Genomic DNA, 18,372 nt, shown 5'->3' with positions numbered 1-18,372 from the left:
ACTGCATATGGGGGCGGAATATCCGAGGACTTTATTTCAGGTCACCACCCTCCCCCTCAATTCCAACACAGTGATATAAAAAAATAGAAACAAAAAGATCAGGCCATGAGATTAACAACTAACTCTCCCCCCCCCCCAATCACTCCCGAATCGGGGCACACGATTGATGCTTGATGTTTATCTCTGGCTTCTGCTACCTCCTCTGTCCAAGGCTCCAGTCTTCTCTGTAGCCTCCACCAACAGGTGGGAGACAGGGAGGTGGCCCTTGGAGAAGGCTGTGTGTGGCAGCTTGGTCCTCTGAGAACTGATGGGGTAGGGGACACTGGGTAGGCTGCCATTATCCTACTCCCTTCCAGCCTTCTTGATAGCCCCATTTAGCCCCACAATCCCAACAACATAGTCAGCTGGTGCCCAACACTATGGTCCCTCTGGCCTCTCTTTCTCCCCTCTATAGCCCCTGTAAGGCTGCCAAACCTTGATGGTCCTAGTGCCAAAGTCACCACTCCCCTATGCTACAACTCCTTCCTTTGGCAGATGTCCCTGGCCAGGGCCCCCAGCCTTCACAGACCACTAATCTGGAGTGTGGAGTTAGGGGCTTGAGGCAGGGATGACGATGATTTATCCCACCTCTTACTCGAGGTGGGCAATCAACACCATCATGACAACTCCCCCTAGCAGCCCCAGCACCTCCAGAAGTGACTGCAGTGGCGATGCCTCCCTCAACAGCTCAGGCAACACAGACACAGTTGCCACATAGATGAAACCACCTGCAGTGAATGGCAGCACCCAGCCAGGACCTGTACCGCCTGAGACTTCACTGCCCACTGCCCCTCCTTCGGTTAGAAGGGCACAGGCTGTGCCTGCCAGTGCCCCTATTGCCGTCACCAGCTGTAGTCGCATTGCCTAGTGTGTAGAAAAGAGAAACAGTGAAACAATATCAGGGCTTTAACCATGGCTGGTAAAGCATGGGTACACATAAACAGAATATATGTCTTTGGAAACTAAGGCAGAAAAAGGGAGCCTAGAATAACCATTTTCTGAAAAAACTTAGAGATTAAAGAGGTTAGAGCAGTGATCCTTTCCAAAGACATTCCGATTCAGTACACTGGGGTACGGGGATGGGTTGAACAAAAGTCATTCAGCTCACTGACTACGTTTTAAGAAACATTGAGCTACAGGACAAAAAAACAGAACTTCCTCCCCCTCATTTCTAGAAAAATATCTTATCAATGATAGTACCACTTGTTTGCAACTAATAGGAGGCAGTCTTGGGCTGGGGTGGGTGAGCAGAGATACAGGGCTTCGGACAATCATGTCTGGTGCCAATCATCACCAACCTGCTTTTTGCTGCAGCCAGACTGGACCAAGATGGCAAAGTCCCCAACTTCATGGGGCACTTCATGTAGGAGAACAGTCATTGTGGTCAGGATTCCCAGCCCCCGGCCTCCTCGAAATGAAGCACCAATTGCCAGACCATCCGTGAAGTTGTGTGCCAAGTCAGCAGCCAGATTCAGGTACCCGGACACACGCAGGTCTAGGACAAAAGGAGAGGAAGATGGACCTGCCAGAGGCATTCACCTTCCTCAGTCCCAGCCATGGTCAGCCATTCTCACACCTCGTCTAAGACACTGCTTCACACCCAGGCCCTCAGTGTTTCTCAAACACCTGCTGTTACACACAGTGCATATTCCACGTGCACTGATTTACAGTGATGCCCCTTGCCCAAGTTGATGCCAACCCTGACCCTCACCTGAGCCTGCTATTTCCTCTTCAGGGTTCTGCAGCCTCACTGGGCCATCTTTGGGCCCTGTACTCCCTTCTTTCCTCTTCCGTACCCCCGCTGTGTCCTTTTCTTTTTCCTCTGAGTTCTGCTTCTCCTTTGAAGGACGCTCTGAGGAAAGAAAGGGATTGGTAAGAGTGGAGAACAGAGATCTCCTGACATGTTCTCAAAAAAAAAAAAAAGCCCCTCCCACCTAACAGCCATAAGACTAGAAAATACCGAAGCAGGCAAGATGGCTTTTGGGAAAGTTATTCTTGGGCTTACCCTGTCTTCCATGTCCATGACTTCCATGTGTGTGACCATGGGCATGTCCATGTCCATGTCCTCCTTTCACATGTCTTACGAATTTCTCCACCACAAGAAAGGCAACAATTCCACTGAGGACCCACAGCCCCACGGAGAGAATGGGGCCCTGGCCTGAGAATATAGGCATTGAGACGTTAAAGAGAAAATACGGGGTTCAGATTCTTCCTCCCCAAATGCAGGAGATAAAGATTAGGGAGGGACAGACTTTCCCCAACCATCATCTCAACTCCATCCCTGTTTGCCCCTTCCTCACCACTGTGGGAGTGTCCATGTCCTGGCTGCTCCACAGGGTGGTGAGAATGTGGCTCTGGAGAAAACAGGAAAAAGGCCAGATGAGTAAACAACTGACCCAATAACATGTATGTTTGGAGAATATTAGAATGTCAGAGATGACAAAGAAAAAAGAACCCTTTTGCCCAAACAGTAATTAATATTATGATTTGAGGTAGAAGTCAGAGGTCACTTACCTAAGGCATGAGGGATGAGGTGCAGAAAGGCATCTCCCAGAAGCCCCCCTGAAGCAAAACTAAGCAAGATCTGGAGTAGAGAGCGATGCCGGGGGGAGTTTGACTCCACGGGAATAAGGAAGAGGACAAAAAATGGAGCTGCAGAGATCAGCACTGTGGCCCCAAGTGCCTGGTGAGGGAGAGGCAGGGGTCAAATGGTGCTGGATCTCCTAACAATCCAGAACCAGCCCCTCTCTCCCCTATCCCCTGGGGACTCACATAGGCCCAGAGAGTGACAGTGTCCAGGTCCTGCTTGATGCCTGGAGCCCCAGACTCCCCATAGCCTCCATGGCTATGCTCATGGTCATGTCCATGTCCTCTGTGGTAGAGGCTCTCATGGGAGTGGCCATGGCTATGGCCACGGTGCAAATCCTCATGTGAATGTCCATGGTCGTGACCGTGGGTATGCCCATGCCAGATGCTCTCCTGAGTGTGACCATGGCCATGGGCATGGCTGTGTCCGTGGTGGAAATCCTCATGTGAATGCCTGTGGCTGTGCCCATGGAAGTCCTCGTGCAGGTCGTCGTGCAGGTCGTGTCCGGCCACCAGCAGCCCCAAGGCCGCCCAGGTCAGCAGTCCCACGACCACCCAGGGGGGGGCCCCCAGGCCTCTGGCCATCATGCTGACCAGAGGGACAGAGGCAGTGACTTCACTTGACTCTCAACTCTTGACCTACGCGGGATCCACTTTACTCCGCTCAGACCCTGCGTCCACGTCTAAGGACCACTCCATTCCATTCTGTCCGCACCCACACTGTTCCCACGACTCGTTCTCTTTATCCCGAACCCCCTCCCGGATGTAGGGTCCCTAAGACGCCGCTCTAGGCTTTGATTCGCCACATTATGGACGCTCTGGGCCTTCGTCTCTATGACCCACTAGGCGGGGGAAAAAGGCCCGGAGAGAACGGTAGTGAAAAAGCAGGGAATTCTCACCGGCTCCGGGATCCTCTGCTTTCCCGGTTTGCTCGGACGTGGCACTCCCGCCTTTAGCTCCCGCGAGAACAGGAAATCTACGTCCCAATACCTTTACCAAGATGACGGCTCTCCGGTAGCGGCGAATCGACCTCGCCCTGGTGAGCATGCGCGAGGGTGGAGGTTATTTGAGGAGAGGCTGAGCGAGGCGGGCTAACAGGACTGATGAGACCGCCTCCTCCGTTTCCAACTAGCCGAGGGGGCGGGAACGAGCGCCGAGACTTCCCCTCTATACCAAGATGGCTGCCACTTCGGCGCTGTCATTTTGGTACAGAGCAGAGCGAAGCGCTTAATTCGACCCGGTCAGGTCGAGAGTCTTTTTCTCTGGGGCTTCCTCGTGCTCAGCTAGTCCCCAGATCAATCTTTGAGAATTCCTGGCACCTCTCCGGTATCCCTACACTCAACCAGGAATCATGTCTTGGACTGCTCGCCCGCCCTTCCTCCCCCAGCGGCATGCCGCAGGGCAGTGTGGGCCGGTGGGGGTGCGAAAAGAGATGCATTGTGGGGTCGCGTCCCGGTGGCGGCGGCGACGGCCCTGGCTGGATCCCGCAGCGGCGGCGGCGGCGGCGGCAGCGGGAGAACAACAAACCCCGGAGCCGGAACCGGGGGAGGCTGGACGGGACGGGATGGGCGACAGCGGGCGGGGTGAGTGTCCTAGCGGGCGGACAGGCGAGCGAGTGGCCGCGTTATCTGCAACCCCTCCCCCCACACCCTCCCCCGGCGCTCTTTCCATTGCGCTCCCGCCCCCTTGTTTGTAAACACGCGTCCTGTCTCTCCCGAGGGCCTTAGCGCCCTCCTCCCGGGGCGGGGCGGGGAGGGGGAGCTTCCGCCCTCCTAGCCTTGGCCCTTTGAGGCCCTGCACTTTGGAAGTCCCTGGCGTGGGAAGGACGTGAATCCCCACGAGTTTGAGGGGTCTGGACGTGTAAAAGCGGTTCCCATGTCTTGAGAGGGGTCTCTTCCGCCTATCTCCTTCACTTGGACGATCCGGCTATGAAGTGGGAACGGAGGAACTGGTTGGTCCACCCCACGTGGTGCCCCACCCACAAGAGATGGGTCTACCTTGGGGTGACTGGGTAGTCATTCACATACCTTGTTTGGAATTTTGCCTCACGTATATGCTCATCTCTTTTGTCAACTCCCCATTACCACAATTAGGAGTTAAAATGTTTGACAACAGGGTGTCTCTGGACTTGGTGATTAGTGGGACAGGGTGGAGCGGGGTGCAGGAGGGGCTTAGAGAGAGAATTAAAGCTTCCAGTTGGATGAACAAAGACTCATTTTCTCTTTTTGTCTCTCCTGTTTCTGTGTGTCTCTGCCTGTATGTACTGCTTCCTCAGACTCTCGAAGCCCAGACAGCTCCTCCCCAAATCCCCTTCCCCACGGAGCCCCTCCTCCTTCTCCTCCTGGGCCACCCCTGCCCCCTTCAGCAGCCCCATCCCTTGGAGGCACTGGGGCTCCACCCCAACCCCCGCTGCCACCACCTCCACTGGGATCCCCCTTCCCAGTCATCAGCTCTTCCATGGGGTCTCCCGGTCTGCCCCCTCCAGCTCCCCCAGGATTCTCCGGGCCTGTGAGCAGCCCCCAGGTGAGAGGTCCTGACCTGCTTACATTTCTTTGTGACCCCAGATCCTTGTGTGAACTTTCTTACAGCCCACTGACCTTCTAGTCCTCTTATCCTAGTAGGCCTGTGGTTCTTCTGAGACACCCCCTTCCCCTTCCTGAGGTGATAGAGCTTTCAGTGCATGCTTTCTCCCTGGCCTGGTAAAAGAACTCTGGCATTCTTGATATTCCTTTCATCGATCAGTGATTTTCTGCCTGCTTGGTCCCATCTGTCCTTCCAAGATACATGTCCTTCAGGGCCACTGTGTTGCACAGTTTCAGGGAACACTGTTTATGTGTATTCTCTTCAGGACTGTGCTCCAAGAGTGACCCTCACATAGACTGCAGTGTAAACAGTGCCCTCTGGAATTTGCAATGCAGGCCCTACCCAGGTGGGAGGGAATGATTCCCATCACTTATGAGAGTCTCCTTCCCAGTGAGTCTCCCTGTGACTTCCCTATTTCCCTCATCCCAGATTAACTCAACAGTGTCGCTCCCTGGGGGTGGGTCTGGCCCCCCTGAAGATGTGAAGCCACCAGTCTTAGGGGTCCGGGGCCTGCACTGTCCACCCCCTCCAGGTGGCCCTGGGGCTGGCAAACGTCTGTGTGCAATCTGCGGGGACAGAAGCTCAGGTATGGGGCTCACAGGACCAGCAGAGAGGAGGAAAGAGAGTGTCTGGGCCACTTCCCATTGCCTGTGGGGTTCCCAGGGGCTATGAGATCAGGTCAGAGTAAGTGAGCTGGGGAAGGCCTGGTGAGAGCTAAGGAATCTGAAGCTAAAATGTGGGATAGGCTGTGGGAGGGAAGAGAGCTGGGGCAAGGTTTCAGAACAGTGAGGGAGAGCAGAACTGGATCATCCCTCCCCTGGTTCCCCATCTCTGTTTGGCAAATATAGGGCAGACTCGAACAAAGCTTTGCCTGGGGTGGTTGGCAAGAAATTTGATGGTGAGAAATTCTCCATGCAGTGCTCTTATTGCTATCTCTCTCTCCCTGGTAGGCAAACACTATGGGGTGTACAGCTGTGAGGGTTGCAAGGGCTTCTTCAAGCGCACCATCCGTAAGGACCTGACCTACTCGTGCCGGGACAACAAGGACTGCACAGTGGACAAGCGCCAGCGGAACCGCTGTCAGTACTGCCGCTATCAGAAGTGCCTGGCCACAGGCATGAAGAGGGAGGGTAAGGGGCTGACCCCATCCAGGCTTCCCAGCCCATAGGCTCTTCCTCTCCCACCCAACCCCGTGGCAGAGGAGGAAGTAGAGGGAAGACTGAAGTACACCACAGACCATTTAACTGCCAGGAAGGCTGGACTGTTTTCTCTCTCCTCCAGAGGGCAATATTTGATTTCTCGCTCTCCTCCTCGTGAGCTCTTCTCTCTGGTTCCTTGATCTGGTCTCTCTAGTTTCCTTCTTAATGGTTCTGCCTCTCTGGCCAGTTCCTGTGAGCCCTCCCTAGTTCGATCCACGGGTGGGATAACTTTTCCTTTCCTATGATGGGTCTCTCTATCTCCATTTGTCTAACGAGAATAGTCTTTTTTCTCTTTTATCTGATGCTTCTCCTGTGGTTTCTGTCTACCTGTTGTTTGCGGTCTCTCCTCTAACCTGTGGGCTTCTACCATCTTAAGCTAGACGTATTACTGAAGAGTCTCAGGGCTTACTTTTTTTCCGTCTTGTCTTATGTCTGATTTGTGGAAGTCTAAAAGAGGTACTTTAGAAAATATCTTTCTTAAATCTTACATTAGAGAAGATGAGCATGAGGCGTGGCAGGTAAAGTGACTTTCCCAAGGCCATGCAACAAAAGAGTGGCAGGGCTGGGATCAGAGCCCACATCCCTGAAGGCCAGGCCAGTGCTTCTTTTATGGCCTCTTTGTTGAGTCAGAAGAGCACAAGGTTTGCAATCAGGCACACTTGTGTGAACTTGGGCAAGTTATTTAACTTCTCCAAGCCCCAAATTCTTCGTCTTTAAAAGATGGGAAAAATAGTTCACACGGTTGGCGTGATGATTGAGTGAACGTTAAAAGTGCTTGGCTCATTTCTGAGCATGTAATAGGCCTTTCGTTTAAATGCTTACTTTACTTTTCTTCCTGATTCCTTTACTCTTCTCTTTTCTCCTTTTTGTCTAATTTATCCACTCTTGCTTCCAGACTGTCTCAGTCTACCATTTCTAGTGACTTCTCCGATTTCTATAGATATTTTCTAAGGACTATAAGACCCTGATAAGGCCCTAAGAACATTTTTGAACCCTCATGACTGGCTGCTGACTGTCCACTTTTTCTTCCCCCCTCTCAGCGGTACAGGAGGAGCGTCAGCGGGGGAAGGACAAGGATGGGGACGGAGAGGGGGCTGGGGGAGCCCCCGAGGAGATGCCTGTGGAGAGGATCCTGGAGGCAGAGCTTGCTGTGGAACAGAAGAGTGACCAGGGCGTTGAGGGTCCTGGGGGAACTGGGGGTAGTGGCAGCAGTGTGAGTGATGGCTTCAATTCACTGTTCTTCCTGATGGGAGGGGTTCAGGGAGGGAGTTTAGGTCTGTCCTATCTCTCCCTTCCTCTTCCCCCTCTTCCCTCCCCCTCGCAACCCTCTAACACTGCCTGGGACTGGAAGTGCTGCCAGACAAGGTCTCTCAAACATCTGAGGTGGGTGTGATAGTTCCCTCTGTCCTCAACCCCAAAACAACCCACTGGCCGAACCACAGGCAAGTCTCAAATAAATAATTGCTTACACAGATTCTGGAAGAGAAGCCCAGCTTGCAGGGATTGGTTCAGATGGGATTTGAAGGAAGACTGCAGTATAAGGAGGGGGTGTCAAAATACTCTTATAGCAGGGGCTCCCGGTACACCTCCAAACCTTTCATAGCTCCTACTTTCCTGTCTCCTGCAGCCAAATGACCCTGTGACAAACATCTGTCAGGCAGCTGACAAACAGCTCTTCACGCTTGTTGAGTGGGCGAAGAGGATTCCACACTTTTCCTCCTTGCCTCTGGATGACCAGGTCATTTTGCTACGGGCAGGTCAGTGACGTTGGATCCCTTTGACTTGACACTTGTCACCTTCTGCACCTCTTGATTGTCAGTGACCCCAGTGGCCTTACCTTGTATACTCAGGGAACCTAGTTCATTGACTTTGTCTTCTCTTCTGCTCTGCTTTGAATTCTATGGCCTGATCTCTGGCTCCTGCCCCTTGCTGCCCCTCACCCAGGGTGGAACGAGCTCCTCATTGCCTCCTTCTCCCATCGATCCATTGATGTCCGAGATGGCATCCTCCTTGCCACAGGTCTTCATGTGCACCGCAATTCAGCCCATTCTGCAGGCGTGGGAGCCATCTTTGATCGGTCAGTGGCCCTCGGCTAGGCTGGCCTGGCCTGTAGGTAGAAGGGGGTGGGGCTATAGGCTGGTCCGTGTCCAAGGCTGGCTGAGCTGTGACCTTTGAGTGACCTGCAGGTCCCTCTCCAGGGTGCTGACAGAGCTAGTGTCCAAAATGCGTGACATGAGGATGGACAAGACAGAGCTTGGCTGCCTGAGGGCAATCATTCTCTTCAATCCAGGTAAGAGGTGGATTACCCTTGTCTTTTAAGACCAAAGCAACCTTGGAGCCTCCTCTTCTCTGGAGACTCCTAAGTTACCCAGCTATCCCCCTGTCAGTAAGACCCTCAACCTGGAAATCTCCCCACTGACCGTTAAGAGCCCACATCCACTGATACATCCCATTTTCAACCCCATTCCAAAAACCCAGTGGGCCCCCATCTGTTGAGCATCTAAGAGACTTGAAGCCCTGCTTCCTTTGGCAAGAGAAGGGCAAGTAGGTGGGGACCAAAAGAGATCTGTTGGCCATATCTCCATGTCTGACCTGATTCGATTTGTCTTCCTTCTTCCTCTACTCTTCCCTGCCATCCCAGATGCCAAGGGCCTCTCCAACCCCAGCGAGGTGGAGGTCCTGCGGGAGAAAGTATATGCGTCACTGGAGACCTACTGCAAACAGAAGTACCCTGAGCAGCAGGGACGGTGAGATGAGGCTGTGGGGGTAAGGGATTGTGGGGATAGAGGTTCCCATGAGGTTGGGGGTGCCATGAGGGGTATTCAGGGCCCATGTGGTTCTAGCTCTCATCTCCTTCTACCACCCCCACCTCAGGTTTGCCAAGCTGCTGCTACGTCTTCCTGCCCTCCGGTCCATTGGCCTCAAGTGTCTAGAGCATCTGTTTTTCTTCAAGCTCATTGGTGACACCCCCATTGATACCTTCCTCATGGAGATGCTTGAGGCTCCCCACCAGCTGGCCTGAGCCCGGACCCAGACATAGTGCTCTTCACACTTGAGGAGTGCACATCTGAGCGAGACTCCAAGCCCTGGGGCAGGGTAGGGAGGGGCCAAGTTCCCAGACCCTTGGCAGGCTGAGGGGCGCAGGGCCAGAGTTGAGACCTTCAAGGGGGTCTATACCGCCCCCGCCCCAGGAGTTTTCTTAATATCTCAAGTCAGAGGGTACTCCAGATTCTTGCAAGGGCTAGGGATCTCCCTGCAGTGGCCTTGAGTCTCTGGATTTATTGGGGTCTCCCGTCATTTGGGGTGATTTCCCACCTCCTGCCTGGACTGGTCTCCTTTCCCCAGCACAGAGCATTGGCTCTGCTCCCGGGACCCTGCCCCCCATCTCATCTTGCCTCACTTATTTCCTCATCTGAAGAGTGGGAATGGGGAGCTCCCCCAGAGACGGATATTGGGGGGCAGGCCCCCCAAACTGATGGACATGGGAGTGGGGCTCTGACAGGCCTTCGTTTTCCCAAGCCCAGCAGCTGGGGCCACTCTGAAAGAGGGAGGGGGTCCTGTCACTGTCTCCTGTCTAGAGTTCTCTTTCACCTTCTGCAGTCAGACTGAAAAATAAGGTGTGGTGGTTAAGGGGCGGTGGGAAGGTAGGAGGCGACCTACTATTTTTAATTTCCTCTGGAGATAGAGACTTGCAGTTAGACTCAAAGAAGTACTGTACGTCCCCAGGTTGACTAAGAAATGCCAGTGGTTGGGGTGGGTTTTTGGGAAATGCAGGGCCCCGAGATGGCCTTTTCCTGGGGCTCTCTAAGCACTGTCCTTCCCAACATGCCCCACCCCCCCCTTCCCATCCTGTCTAAACTGGGGAGAAGGGGCCTGGGCTGTGATGGCCTCAGATGGGGCAGGGAGGGCAGAGGACTGTTTGGTGGGCGTAATCCTCAGGCCCTTGCCTTCACAGCTACCCCCAACCCTGGGCATACATGTAGGGTGGGGATACAGGACCCTGGTTTGAGAATTGAGGGGAGGTGGTCAGCCTGCAGAGATGGGCTGCTGGGGCTGCATGATTTGTACCCTGCAGCTCTTCCCTTTGGGTTTCATTTCACCTCTCTTTCACACACACATAAAATTGCTTTCAAATTAAAATCGCTGCTTTTCTGGACTAGGGTGACTGTGTACCGGGGGTGGGCACAGCGCCGCATCGGGCTGGGTGTTGGGGGGTATCCGGTAGGGAGCTCCGGATGCGTTCCCTGGGGCCCGAGAGGCTGGTGCAGGGTGGGGGAGACAAGGCATGCTTTGTGGGGGGGGGGGAGGTTGTGCCAGGCTTGGGGGCGGGGCCGGCCAGAGGGGAAGGGGGGCGGCTGATTCTCAAAGGCGCCTTGTTCGCTTGTGCAGTCCCAGCGCCAGCGGGCGGCGGCGCCTCGGATCGCTGGAGCCTTCTCTCCGGCCGCGCCGCGGACTCCGGGCAGACCCGGCGCGGTGCCCGTTCGTCGGGGCGCACTGGGCGCCGAGCGTGGCGGCCTTCTCAGGGCACTGACCGCTTGGAGGCGGTCCCACGTCCCTGAGTGACCCTATTTCCCCGAACCCTCCCAACTAGCGTCGCCTGCCCCTTCATCTCTCCAGAGTGTCAGTATTTCCACCTGGGGCTCCCGGACTCCGTTACTTAGTTCTCCGTTTGCATCACCTTGAGCCTGATTAGCCAGTGTTTGTCGGTTTGTCCCAGTCTCTGGTCTCGGCGCCCATGCCTCCCCTTCCACCTCCCCCGCAGCCGTCGTGTTGCGGGTCTTCCAGTCGCTATCTATAGCCTCATCTATAAATACCCCCGCCCCAGGCCGGGCTCTGTAATTACCCAGGGCGGGGCGAGGGGAAGTAATTATGGAGACCTGATTACAGGGGGCGGGGGCGACGACCCCCAGGCCCGCCTTCTCTCCCACAGTGTCCTAAGTCCCGCCCAGGCCAATGCTGAAGGGGAGCTAGTTTCCAACGGGGAGGTAGCGGGGCTATGCCTGGACGTCAGGGTCCTAGAAAAGGGAAGACCTAGGGATTAGATATTGGGGTTCCCGAAAAGAGAATCTGAGGATACAGTCTATTGAGGCCCTGCAGTGCGTAGGGAGAGCAGTCTGTCAGCGAGGGAGGTAGGGCTTCTTCTTCCCGTCCCCCGCCCCCTCCCCGCCCCAGGTGGAGACTGAGGGTGGGGTTTCCCCCTGTGGCAGTGGGCGGGCAGCTGGAGGCCGGGGCCGGGCCGGGGGCGGGGGCGAGGTGGGGGCTCTGGGCTGCCGGGGTGGCCGGGGACACACAGTAGCAGCGGCCACCGAGGAGGGAGCTGCGCCGGAGCCCCGACGGCGCCTCGCTGCATGGAGCTGGGCCGCTGAGAGCTGTCCTGCCCGATAGCCTCTGATCACCCAGAGACCCTGGCGTCCGAGGCGCCCAGCCGGGTCTGTCCTGTCGGCCTCGGGGCGTCCAGCTATGGAGCGGTGTAGCCAATGCCATCGTCTCCTCCTGCTGGTACCGCTGGTTCTGGGGCTGAGCACGGCCCCAGCCTGTGCAGGTAAGAGTCCGGACTCAGGCCAGGTTGTTGGAGGCAAGCTCCCGGACTCTGGGGAGGAGACACCTGATGCTCAGGGTTGAGAAGGGGCGTCAAGGGTCCCGGCTATCCCTGAGGTGACATGGGAAGGGCAGGTAAGGCTGAAAGGTAGAGGACCACCTTAGAGAGAGCCTTGAGTGGGGCTGGATGCTTGGTCCTCATGGAGAGCTGAAGATGGCCAGGGCCAGTCTGGTCCAGCCCGGTGCTGGGATGGGGGTGGAAGTGGTAGGTATCAGTGGTGATGGGTAAGGTGTGTGGGTTGTCTGTTTCTGGGCTCTGAATCTATATCTTTGGGGCAAGTGAGGTGTCATTGGGTCAGAGTAGAGACTAGTAAGTTGGGAAAAAAGGTACACCTCAACTGTCTGTCCGGTTGGCTTCTCCGCCTGCGTCTCCCTCCCCCTCCTTGTGCCCTCGATGCTGCCACGCGGCTGGCTCTGGGGAGCAGTGGGGCCGGCTGCCAACAGGACGGCCGCTGGACAGGCTGGGATCAGGTGTCTGAGGCTGGAGCCAACTCTTAGCATTCCTGACCTGCCCCTCCCCCTCTGGCCAACCGGGCTCCCCTAGGACCTGGTGTCCACAACCCCAATCTTTTCCTCCTTTTTCCCAAGACCCAGAAATTCTGGCTCATAGGAGAAGGGATTTGGTGTCAGAGAGGTGGGGACTGAAAGCACCTGGATCCTGGGCAGGCCTGAGCAAGCCCCCAACTCTGGAAACACTGGGGGCTGATTTGCATATAACTTGACTATTCATTTCTTCTCCTCCCTCTGGAGAGAAAATAGTCTGAATGGCAGCATGAAGGAGTTAGATTTGATTACATAAAGAGCTTTCAAGATGAGAGGAGTGTGAGACCCAGAGACAGGAAATTGAAGTGTATGATGTCTGTAGACTCTCAGAGACTTTCTTGGGGAAGGAGACCCATTGGCATGGAGACAGGGGAATGGCTGAGATGATTCTGTCTCTTATTTTGGGACTGGATGAGTGGAGGTGGGACTCTATAGGGAAATGGGTCACAGTGGAATTCGTAAGATTAAAGAATGAAGCATATTTGGGGCCAGAGGTAAAGTGGTGGGGGTGATGGGGCTCCCAGTAGGGAGTTTGTAAGGCAGATATAGGGAGGCCAGGGGGAGGGGGGAAGTGAGGCAGGTATGTGGCTTGAGGTGGGAAGGTTGTGGGCAGACCTGCCGGTAGGCCGTCTATAGGACCAAGCTGTACTTTCCCGGGGTTTGGTGGAGGGTGGGGGCCTTCTGAGGTCTCCTTGGCCTGGGGTCTCTGTGAGTCTCTGTGTCTCTGTCTCACTCACTCCCTGTTTCTCAAAGCGGCCCTTGTGTGTCAGTGTTTGCGGAGCAGCCACACGTGGGGGCCGGGCTTGGGCGGGGGCTGGGGGGGGGCAAGTCCGTGGTTTCCCAGCTCCTGGACTCAAAGGGCCTTTTCTCTGCCTGCCCACCTCACCTCACCCACCCCACCCAGCTCTGCTTTCCTGATTGCTCTGGCCCCTGCCCTGCCCCACGCTTCTATGAACGTTTTGCTGGAACTCTCTTTGGGATTTTTCCAATCTGGAGCTGATGATGTGAGCTCTGTGTATATCTGGGGGCAAGTGAGCGAGAGGTGCCTTTTGCCTTTCAGGGAGTTTGAGCCTCAGAAAGCTGATATTCTAGGTGGACAGGGCTGGAGAGGGTAGCAGGGCAGGGTAGAGGTTCCAGGTGTGGGGAGCTTGCCTGGGTTTTGGGCAAGGACTCTGATGGGATCCACAGATGTGTGGCTCAGAGCCCTGGACCTGCTCTGGCTCTGCGTGGCAGCTTCAGCACCCCCCCCCAAGCCCATCTCCCAAACCAGGGGGCACAGGCTCCTGGGCTGGCTCTTTCTTGTATCTCCTTCCCCAGCATAGGCAGCATTGTCCCCACTTCCTCAAACACAGGATTTATAGTAGCTTGAGGCCGCCTCCCCATAGAGCTGCCTCTCTGCTCCCTCCCTGGTGCCCCCACCCCCCTGTACCTTCCTTGTGCAGGATGATTGATTACCCAGATGTTGTTTGTGCTGGAGGTGGGACAGAGGCCAGAGACCCTGAGACTGAGAGATACAGAAAGGGAGTGAGACAGAAGGAGAAAGACAGGGAAAGAAAAAGATGGACAGAATGTGAGGGAAATGGAGGAAGCAGAAGAAACAAGGAGACCCAAAGACCAACAGATACAGGGACAAAGATTAAGAGAGAGAGAAAAGAAGGATGGAGAGTTGAGAGAGACATTAGAAGAGACAGATTCATAGGCTCTAAAACTGTGATAGGGAGACAGTAAGAGAGGGACACTGGGAGGGGAGGAGTGGGTCTGGAGTTGAGTACCTGCAAGTGCTGCTTTTCTCTTGTCCAGGTAACTGTTTCCCATCCATTCAGGCCCCTACTTGTCTCCATTCTAATGCCCTCCTGAGGGTGTGTTCCTCCCCCGACCCTCAGGGACTCTCCCAGGTACACCTCCTGTGGATGTGCTCCGGGCCCTGAGGTTCCCCTCCCTTCCTGATGGTGTCCGGAGGGCAAGAGGCATCTGTCCAGCTGATGTGGCCTACCGAGTTTCCCGACCTGCCCAGCTCAGTGCACCCACCCGCCAGCTCTTTCCAGGTATGGGTGAAATGGTGGGGTTGGGAGATCTGTGGGAGGCTGTGCAATGGCACCTGGGATCAGACATCAGAAGGGAAGGGGCCTGTGGCTCTCATGGCCTCTCACTCCACCTGCGTGTGTCCCTTGGGTACCAGGAGGTGTTCCCAAAGATTTCTCTCTGAAGACTGTTGTCCGGACTCGGCCTGGCCTCCAGGCTCCCCTCCTGACACTCTACAGTGCCCAGGGCGTCCGGCAGCTGGGCCTGGAGCTCGGCCCACCTGTCCGCTTCCTCTATGAGGACCAGACTGGGCGGCCTCAACCCCCATCTCAGCCGGTCTTCCGAGGCATCAGCCTAGCAGATGGCAAGTAAGTCAGTTTGCTCCTCTGGTCTGCCTGGCCCACAATTTCAGGAACTCCCCTCTAGCTGCCCCAGACCTTACCGCCTAAACTGAGAAACCTTGCTGACTCTTTGGCCAAGCCTCACCTAACCACTGCCCAAACTCCAGCCATTTCCAGCCCAGAGTCTGGGCTTTAGAGTTTGCATTCTTGCTCTGTATATAATACTAGTTTGTATCTTGGGCAAGTTACTTCACTTTTTTGTGCCTCAGTTTCTGTGTCTGTAAGATGGGGAATTGTGAGAATCAAATGACAAAATGATCTCATGGTGCTTGGCGCATTATAAACATTCAATAAATAGTAGCTATGTTGATTACTGGAGCCCTGGTGGTGCAGTGGTTAATATCTTGCTTGCTAACCAAAATGTCAGCAGTTGGAACCCACCAGCTGCTCCTTGGAAACCCTATGGGGCAGTTCTACTCTGTCCTGTAGGGTCACAATGAGTTGGAATTGACTTGACGGCAACGGGTTTTTGGTATTAAGATTACTAGGGGGCAGTGGTGGTTCACTGGTAGAATTCTTGCCTTCCATGTGGGAAACTTGGATTCGATTCCTGGCCAATGCACCTCATGTGCAGTCACCACTGGTCTGTCAGTGGGGGGCTGAGTGATGCTATGATACTGGACAAATTTCATTGGTGCTTCCAGACCAAAACAGACTAGGAAGAAAAACCTGGCAATCTACTTCTGAAAACCAGCCGGTGAAAACCCTATGGATCTCAATGGTCTGATCCACAGCCCATCATGGGAATGGCACAGGACCGGGCAGCATTTTGTTGTGTTGTCCGTGGGGTCAGCATGAATTGGGGGTCGGCATGAGTCGGGGGCCGACTGATGGCAGTTAACAACAACAATTATGATTACTATTATTATTACCATTGGTTTCAACTTTTTCATTAACTGCTCCCCTGAACCTACTGATTTTCAGTAAGTTGCTTAAACCTCTTTCCCCATGACCAGGTGGCACCGTGTGGCTGTGGCTGTGAAGGGCCAGTCTGTCACCCTCATTGTTGACTGCAAAAAGCGAGTCACCCGGCCCCTACCCCGAAGTGCTCGTCCTGTATTGGACACTCATGGAGTGATAATCTTTGGTGCCCGTATCCTGGATGAGGAAGTCTTTGAGGTAACCAGAGCAATCAGAGAAAGAAGTGATTTCTGATCTCATGTATTACGTCCATCCTCCTTCTGGCCCTAGTACTCCATCTTTCCATCCCTTAGCACTTCTTTCCCCCTCTCATGAACTTATTTCTTGTCTCCAGGGCCAATTTTCTCTTTAGGAGAACTAGGTGTCCACTACATGGCAGGGCTGTCCGTAGCCAATTACTTTGTCATTCAATCTTCACCAGTTCACTCATTCACCCATCCAGCCCTTCAACACACCTGTCTATCCATCTTTTCGCCTATTCACCCACCTACCCCACCACCCACTCACCCATCCATCCACCCACTCATCCATTCACCACTCAGCCACCTACTGATGCTTTTGGGCATGTATCCACCTTCCCACCCACCCATCCTTCTTCTCAACCACTCCTTCTTTCAAATCATCCGTCCATCCATCCATCATCTATCCTTGCATCCATCCGTCTTCTTCAACCCATCCATCAATAGATTCACTTACCCATCCACCCACCTATCCTTCCACCCACTCAACCACTCCCTTCTTCAGTCTATCCACCTACCTCCTTACACACCCACCCACCCATTCATCCACCCATGTATTCACTCTTACCCACCCACCAATCTGCCCATCTCCCTGAACCTCTCATCTGTCTACCCCCAATCCTCTCATACACGCATTCATCACATATTCATTTATTTACCATCCATTGAGCCTCTCATTCAGTCATGCATTCTAGCCCCCTCAATTCAACCACCCAGCCATCCACCTATCCAACCCTTCAGCCCCCTCATCCATCCTTTTACCTATTCACCCACCAACCCCCTGTGCACACATGCATGTATCCAGCACCCACCCACCTAGCCAGTCAACATTTTGTGAATATCTGCTGGCCCAGTGCCAAAGAGGGAAACCCTGGTGGGGTAGTGGTTAAGTGCTATAGCCACTAACCAAAAGATAAGCAGTTTGAATCCACCAGGTGCTCCCTGGAAACCTTATGGGGCAGTTCTACTGTGTCCTATAGGGTCACTATGGGTCAGAACTGGCTCGATGGCAATGGGTAAGGTAAGGTAAGGTAATGCCAAAGGGAACACAGAAGAATAATATAAGGTTTCTGTCATCCCGAGGAGCTCGTAGTTTGTCTGTGGAGATGAGGCAATATTCCTAAACTACAGTACAATGCAGAGTGTTCTAAGTGCCGTGTGTAGGCACAAACAAATGCCATTGGAATTCAGAAGCAAGTTCCCCCTTTCCCATTTTCCAGGGATTCTGAGAATTCTCATCATTACAGTCATTGGCAGGTCAAGGCAGCTGAGGTTGGGCCACTCTGTCCAGGAAAACTCTGTGAAAAGGCCCATGCATTATCCCAAGGGGCAGGGGGTAGGCAAAGTGTGTTGAACTTGGAGTTGACAGGCTTGGATTCTAGTTTTGATTCTGGCACTATGAGTGACTTTGGGTCAATCATTGCCTCTTTGAGCTTCCCTTAATGGAATACATCTGAAAAATGGGCATAAAGTTCCTTGTCCTACTGGCTTTTGCAGTTGTTGTGAAGATCCAGTAAGCTTATGGATGAGAAGGTCCTTTGAAAACTGAAAAGGGCTGTGCACATGGGAGGGCCAATAATGACCTTCTTCCACTACATAGTTTTACTTAGGACTGGCCTCCTACCCTTTGTGCCTTTTTCTCTCTCTGAAGTCTTCTCTGCCCCCATCCATTGGTGTTCTTTCCTCATGTCTCTGTAGGGTGATGTCCAGGAACTTGTCATTGTTCCGGGGGTCCAAGCTGCCTATGAATCCTGTGAACAGAAGGAACTGGAGTGTGAAGGGGGCCAGAGGGAGAGACCTCAGAACCAACAGCATCACAGAACCCAGAGATCTCCAAAGAAGCAACCATCAAGACTTCATAGGCCACAGAATCAGGAACCCCAGCGACAGGTGAGGGAGATGGGAGAACCCCCAACCACAGCACACCCCAGGAAAGGAAAGATGTGCAGACATCCTCCCCAGGGGAATTTCCCCCACAGTTCCAGAGCTTCCCATCCATTTGGGGCTACCATTCTCCTCTCCCTAATTCTCCCTTCCCAACCATAGCCCCTTCTCCCCAGTTCTCATCAACCTTTTTATTTTCGTATAAAAATAAAAAGTCGTTATGAAAAATTCATAGCTGGGAGATGTGTCCCCTGCTTGTGTCTCCTTGAACTGTGTCCTTGGGTTTCCCATCCCTTCCTTGAATTAAGAGATTGAGAGAGAGTCAGAGAAGGGAAGACTTGGAAAGGGAAGATGGGA

General features: G+C 54.0%; 3 protein-coding genes across 6 annotated transcripts; 2 read left to right on the top strand and 1 right to left on the bottom strand.

Annotated features, from left to right (window-relative positions):
• Positions 1–8: 8 nt before the first annotated feature.
• SLC39A7 (solute carrier family 39 member 7) lies at positions 9–3,741 on the bottom strand. 2 transcript variants are annotated; one of them, XM_023540182.2, is made up of 8 exons: positions 3,525–3,741; positions 2,812–3,214; positions 2,554–2,722; positions 2,340–2,393; positions 2,045–2,197; positions 1,751–1,891; positions 1,338–1,534; positions 9–903 (listed from the first exon to the last, which is right to left on the bottom strand). In XM_023540182.2, exons 2-8 carry the CDS (start codon positions 3,211–3,213, stop codon positions 631–633), a joined length of 1,389 nt encoding a protein of 462 aa, XP_023395950.2. In that variant the 5' UTR covers position 3,214; positions 3,525–3,741; the 3' UTR covers positions 9–630. The 2 variants fall into 2 exon arrangements, with proteins under 2 accessions (XP_023395950.2, XP_003421094.3); XM_003421046.4 differs by having other exon boundaries at positions 2,812–3,741.
• A 50-nt stretch (positions 3,742–3,791) lies between these two features.
• RXRB (retinoid X receptor beta) lies at positions 3,792–10,563 on the top strand. 3 transcript variants are annotated; one of them, XM_010600604.3, is made up of 10 exons: positions 3,792–4,208; positions 4,901–5,148; positions 5,638–5,794; positions 6,159–6,338; positions 7,448–7,620; positions 8,035–8,164; positions 8,352–8,484; positions 8,594–8,697; positions 9,049–9,154; positions 9,282–10,563. In XM_010600604.3, exons 1-10 carry the CDS (start codon positions 3,977–3,979, stop codon positions 9,427–9,429), a joined length of 1,611 nt encoding a protein of 536 aa, XP_010598906.1. In that variant the 5' UTR covers positions 3,792–3,976; the 3' UTR covers positions 9,430–10,563. The 3 variants fall into 3 exon arrangements, with proteins under 3 accessions (XP_010598906.1, XP_003421092.1, XP_023395948.1); XM_003421044.4 differs by having other exon boundaries at positions 3,793–4,208; positions 8,606–8,697; XM_023540180.2 differs by lacking the exon at positions 3,792–4,208 and having other exon boundaries at positions 4,941–5,148.
• A 1,304-nt stretch (positions 10,564–11,867) lies between these two features.
• Positions 11,868–18,177, top strand: LOC111748123 (collagen alpha-2(XI) chain-like). Its single transcript, XM_064294399.1, has 5 exons — positions 11,868–11,949; positions 14,444–14,593; positions 14,728–14,938; positions 15,928–16,090; positions 17,830–18,177. Exons 1-5 carry the CDS (start codon positions 11,868–11,870, stop codon positions 18,175–18,177), a joined length of 954 nt encoding a protein of 317 aa, XP_064150469.1.
• The last annotated feature ends 195 nt before the right edge of the window (positions 18,178–18,372 follow it).

Source organism: Loxodonta africana, chromosome 1 (genome assembly GCF_030014295.1).
Source record: "Loxodonta africana isolate mLoxAfr1 chromosome 1, mLoxAfr1.hap2, whole genome shotgun sequence".
NCBI lineage: Eukaryota > Metazoa > Chordata > Mammalia > Proboscidea > Elephantidae > Loxodonta > Loxodonta africana.
The sequence above is the reverse complement of the archived record's forward strand: the minus strand, read 5'-3'. Positions and strand labels throughout refer to the sequence as shown.

Excerpts from the sequence above, each read along its gene's own strand:
- RXRB (XM_010600604.3), top strand. The coding sequence starts at position 3,977 with ATGTCTTGGACTGCTCGCCCGCCCTTCCTCCCCCAGCGGCATGCCGCA. Across the intron at positions 5,795-6,158 it reads CTGCGGGGACAGAAGCTCAG|GCAAACACTATGGGGTGTAC; the intron begins GTATGGGGCTCA and ends TCTCCCTGGTAG. Across the intron at positions 8,698-9,048 it reads AATCATTCTCTTCAATCCAG|ATGCCAAGGGCCTCTCCAAC; the intron begins GTAAGAGGTGGA and ends CTGCCATCCCAG.
- LOC111748123 (XM_064294399.1), top strand. The coding sequence starts at position 11,868 with ATGGAGCGGTGTAGCCAATGCCATCGTCTCCTCCTGCTGGTACCGCTG. Across the intron at positions 14,939-15,927 it reads ATCAGCCTAGCAGATGGCAA|GTGGCACCGTGTGGCTGTGG; the intron begins GTAAGTCAGTTT and ends CCCCATGACCAG. Across the intron at positions 16,091-17,829 it reads TGGATGAGGAAGTCTTTGAG|GGTGATGTCCAGGAACTTGT; the intron begins GTAACCAGAGCA and ends ATGTCTCTGTAG.
- SLC39A7 (XM_003421046.4), bottom strand. The coding sequence starts at position 3,213 with ATGATGGCCAGAGGCCTGGGGGCCCCCCCCTGGGTGGTCGTGGGACTG. Across the intron at positions 2,394-2,553 it reads CCTCATCCCTCATGCCTTAG|AGCCACATTCTCACCACCCT; the intron begins GTAAGTGACCTC and ends TGTTTTCTCCAG. Across the intron at positions 1,535-1,750 it reads AGAGGAAATAGCAGGCTCAG|ACCTGCGTGTGTCCGGGTAC; the intron begins GTGAGGGTCAGG and ends CTTTTGTCCTAG.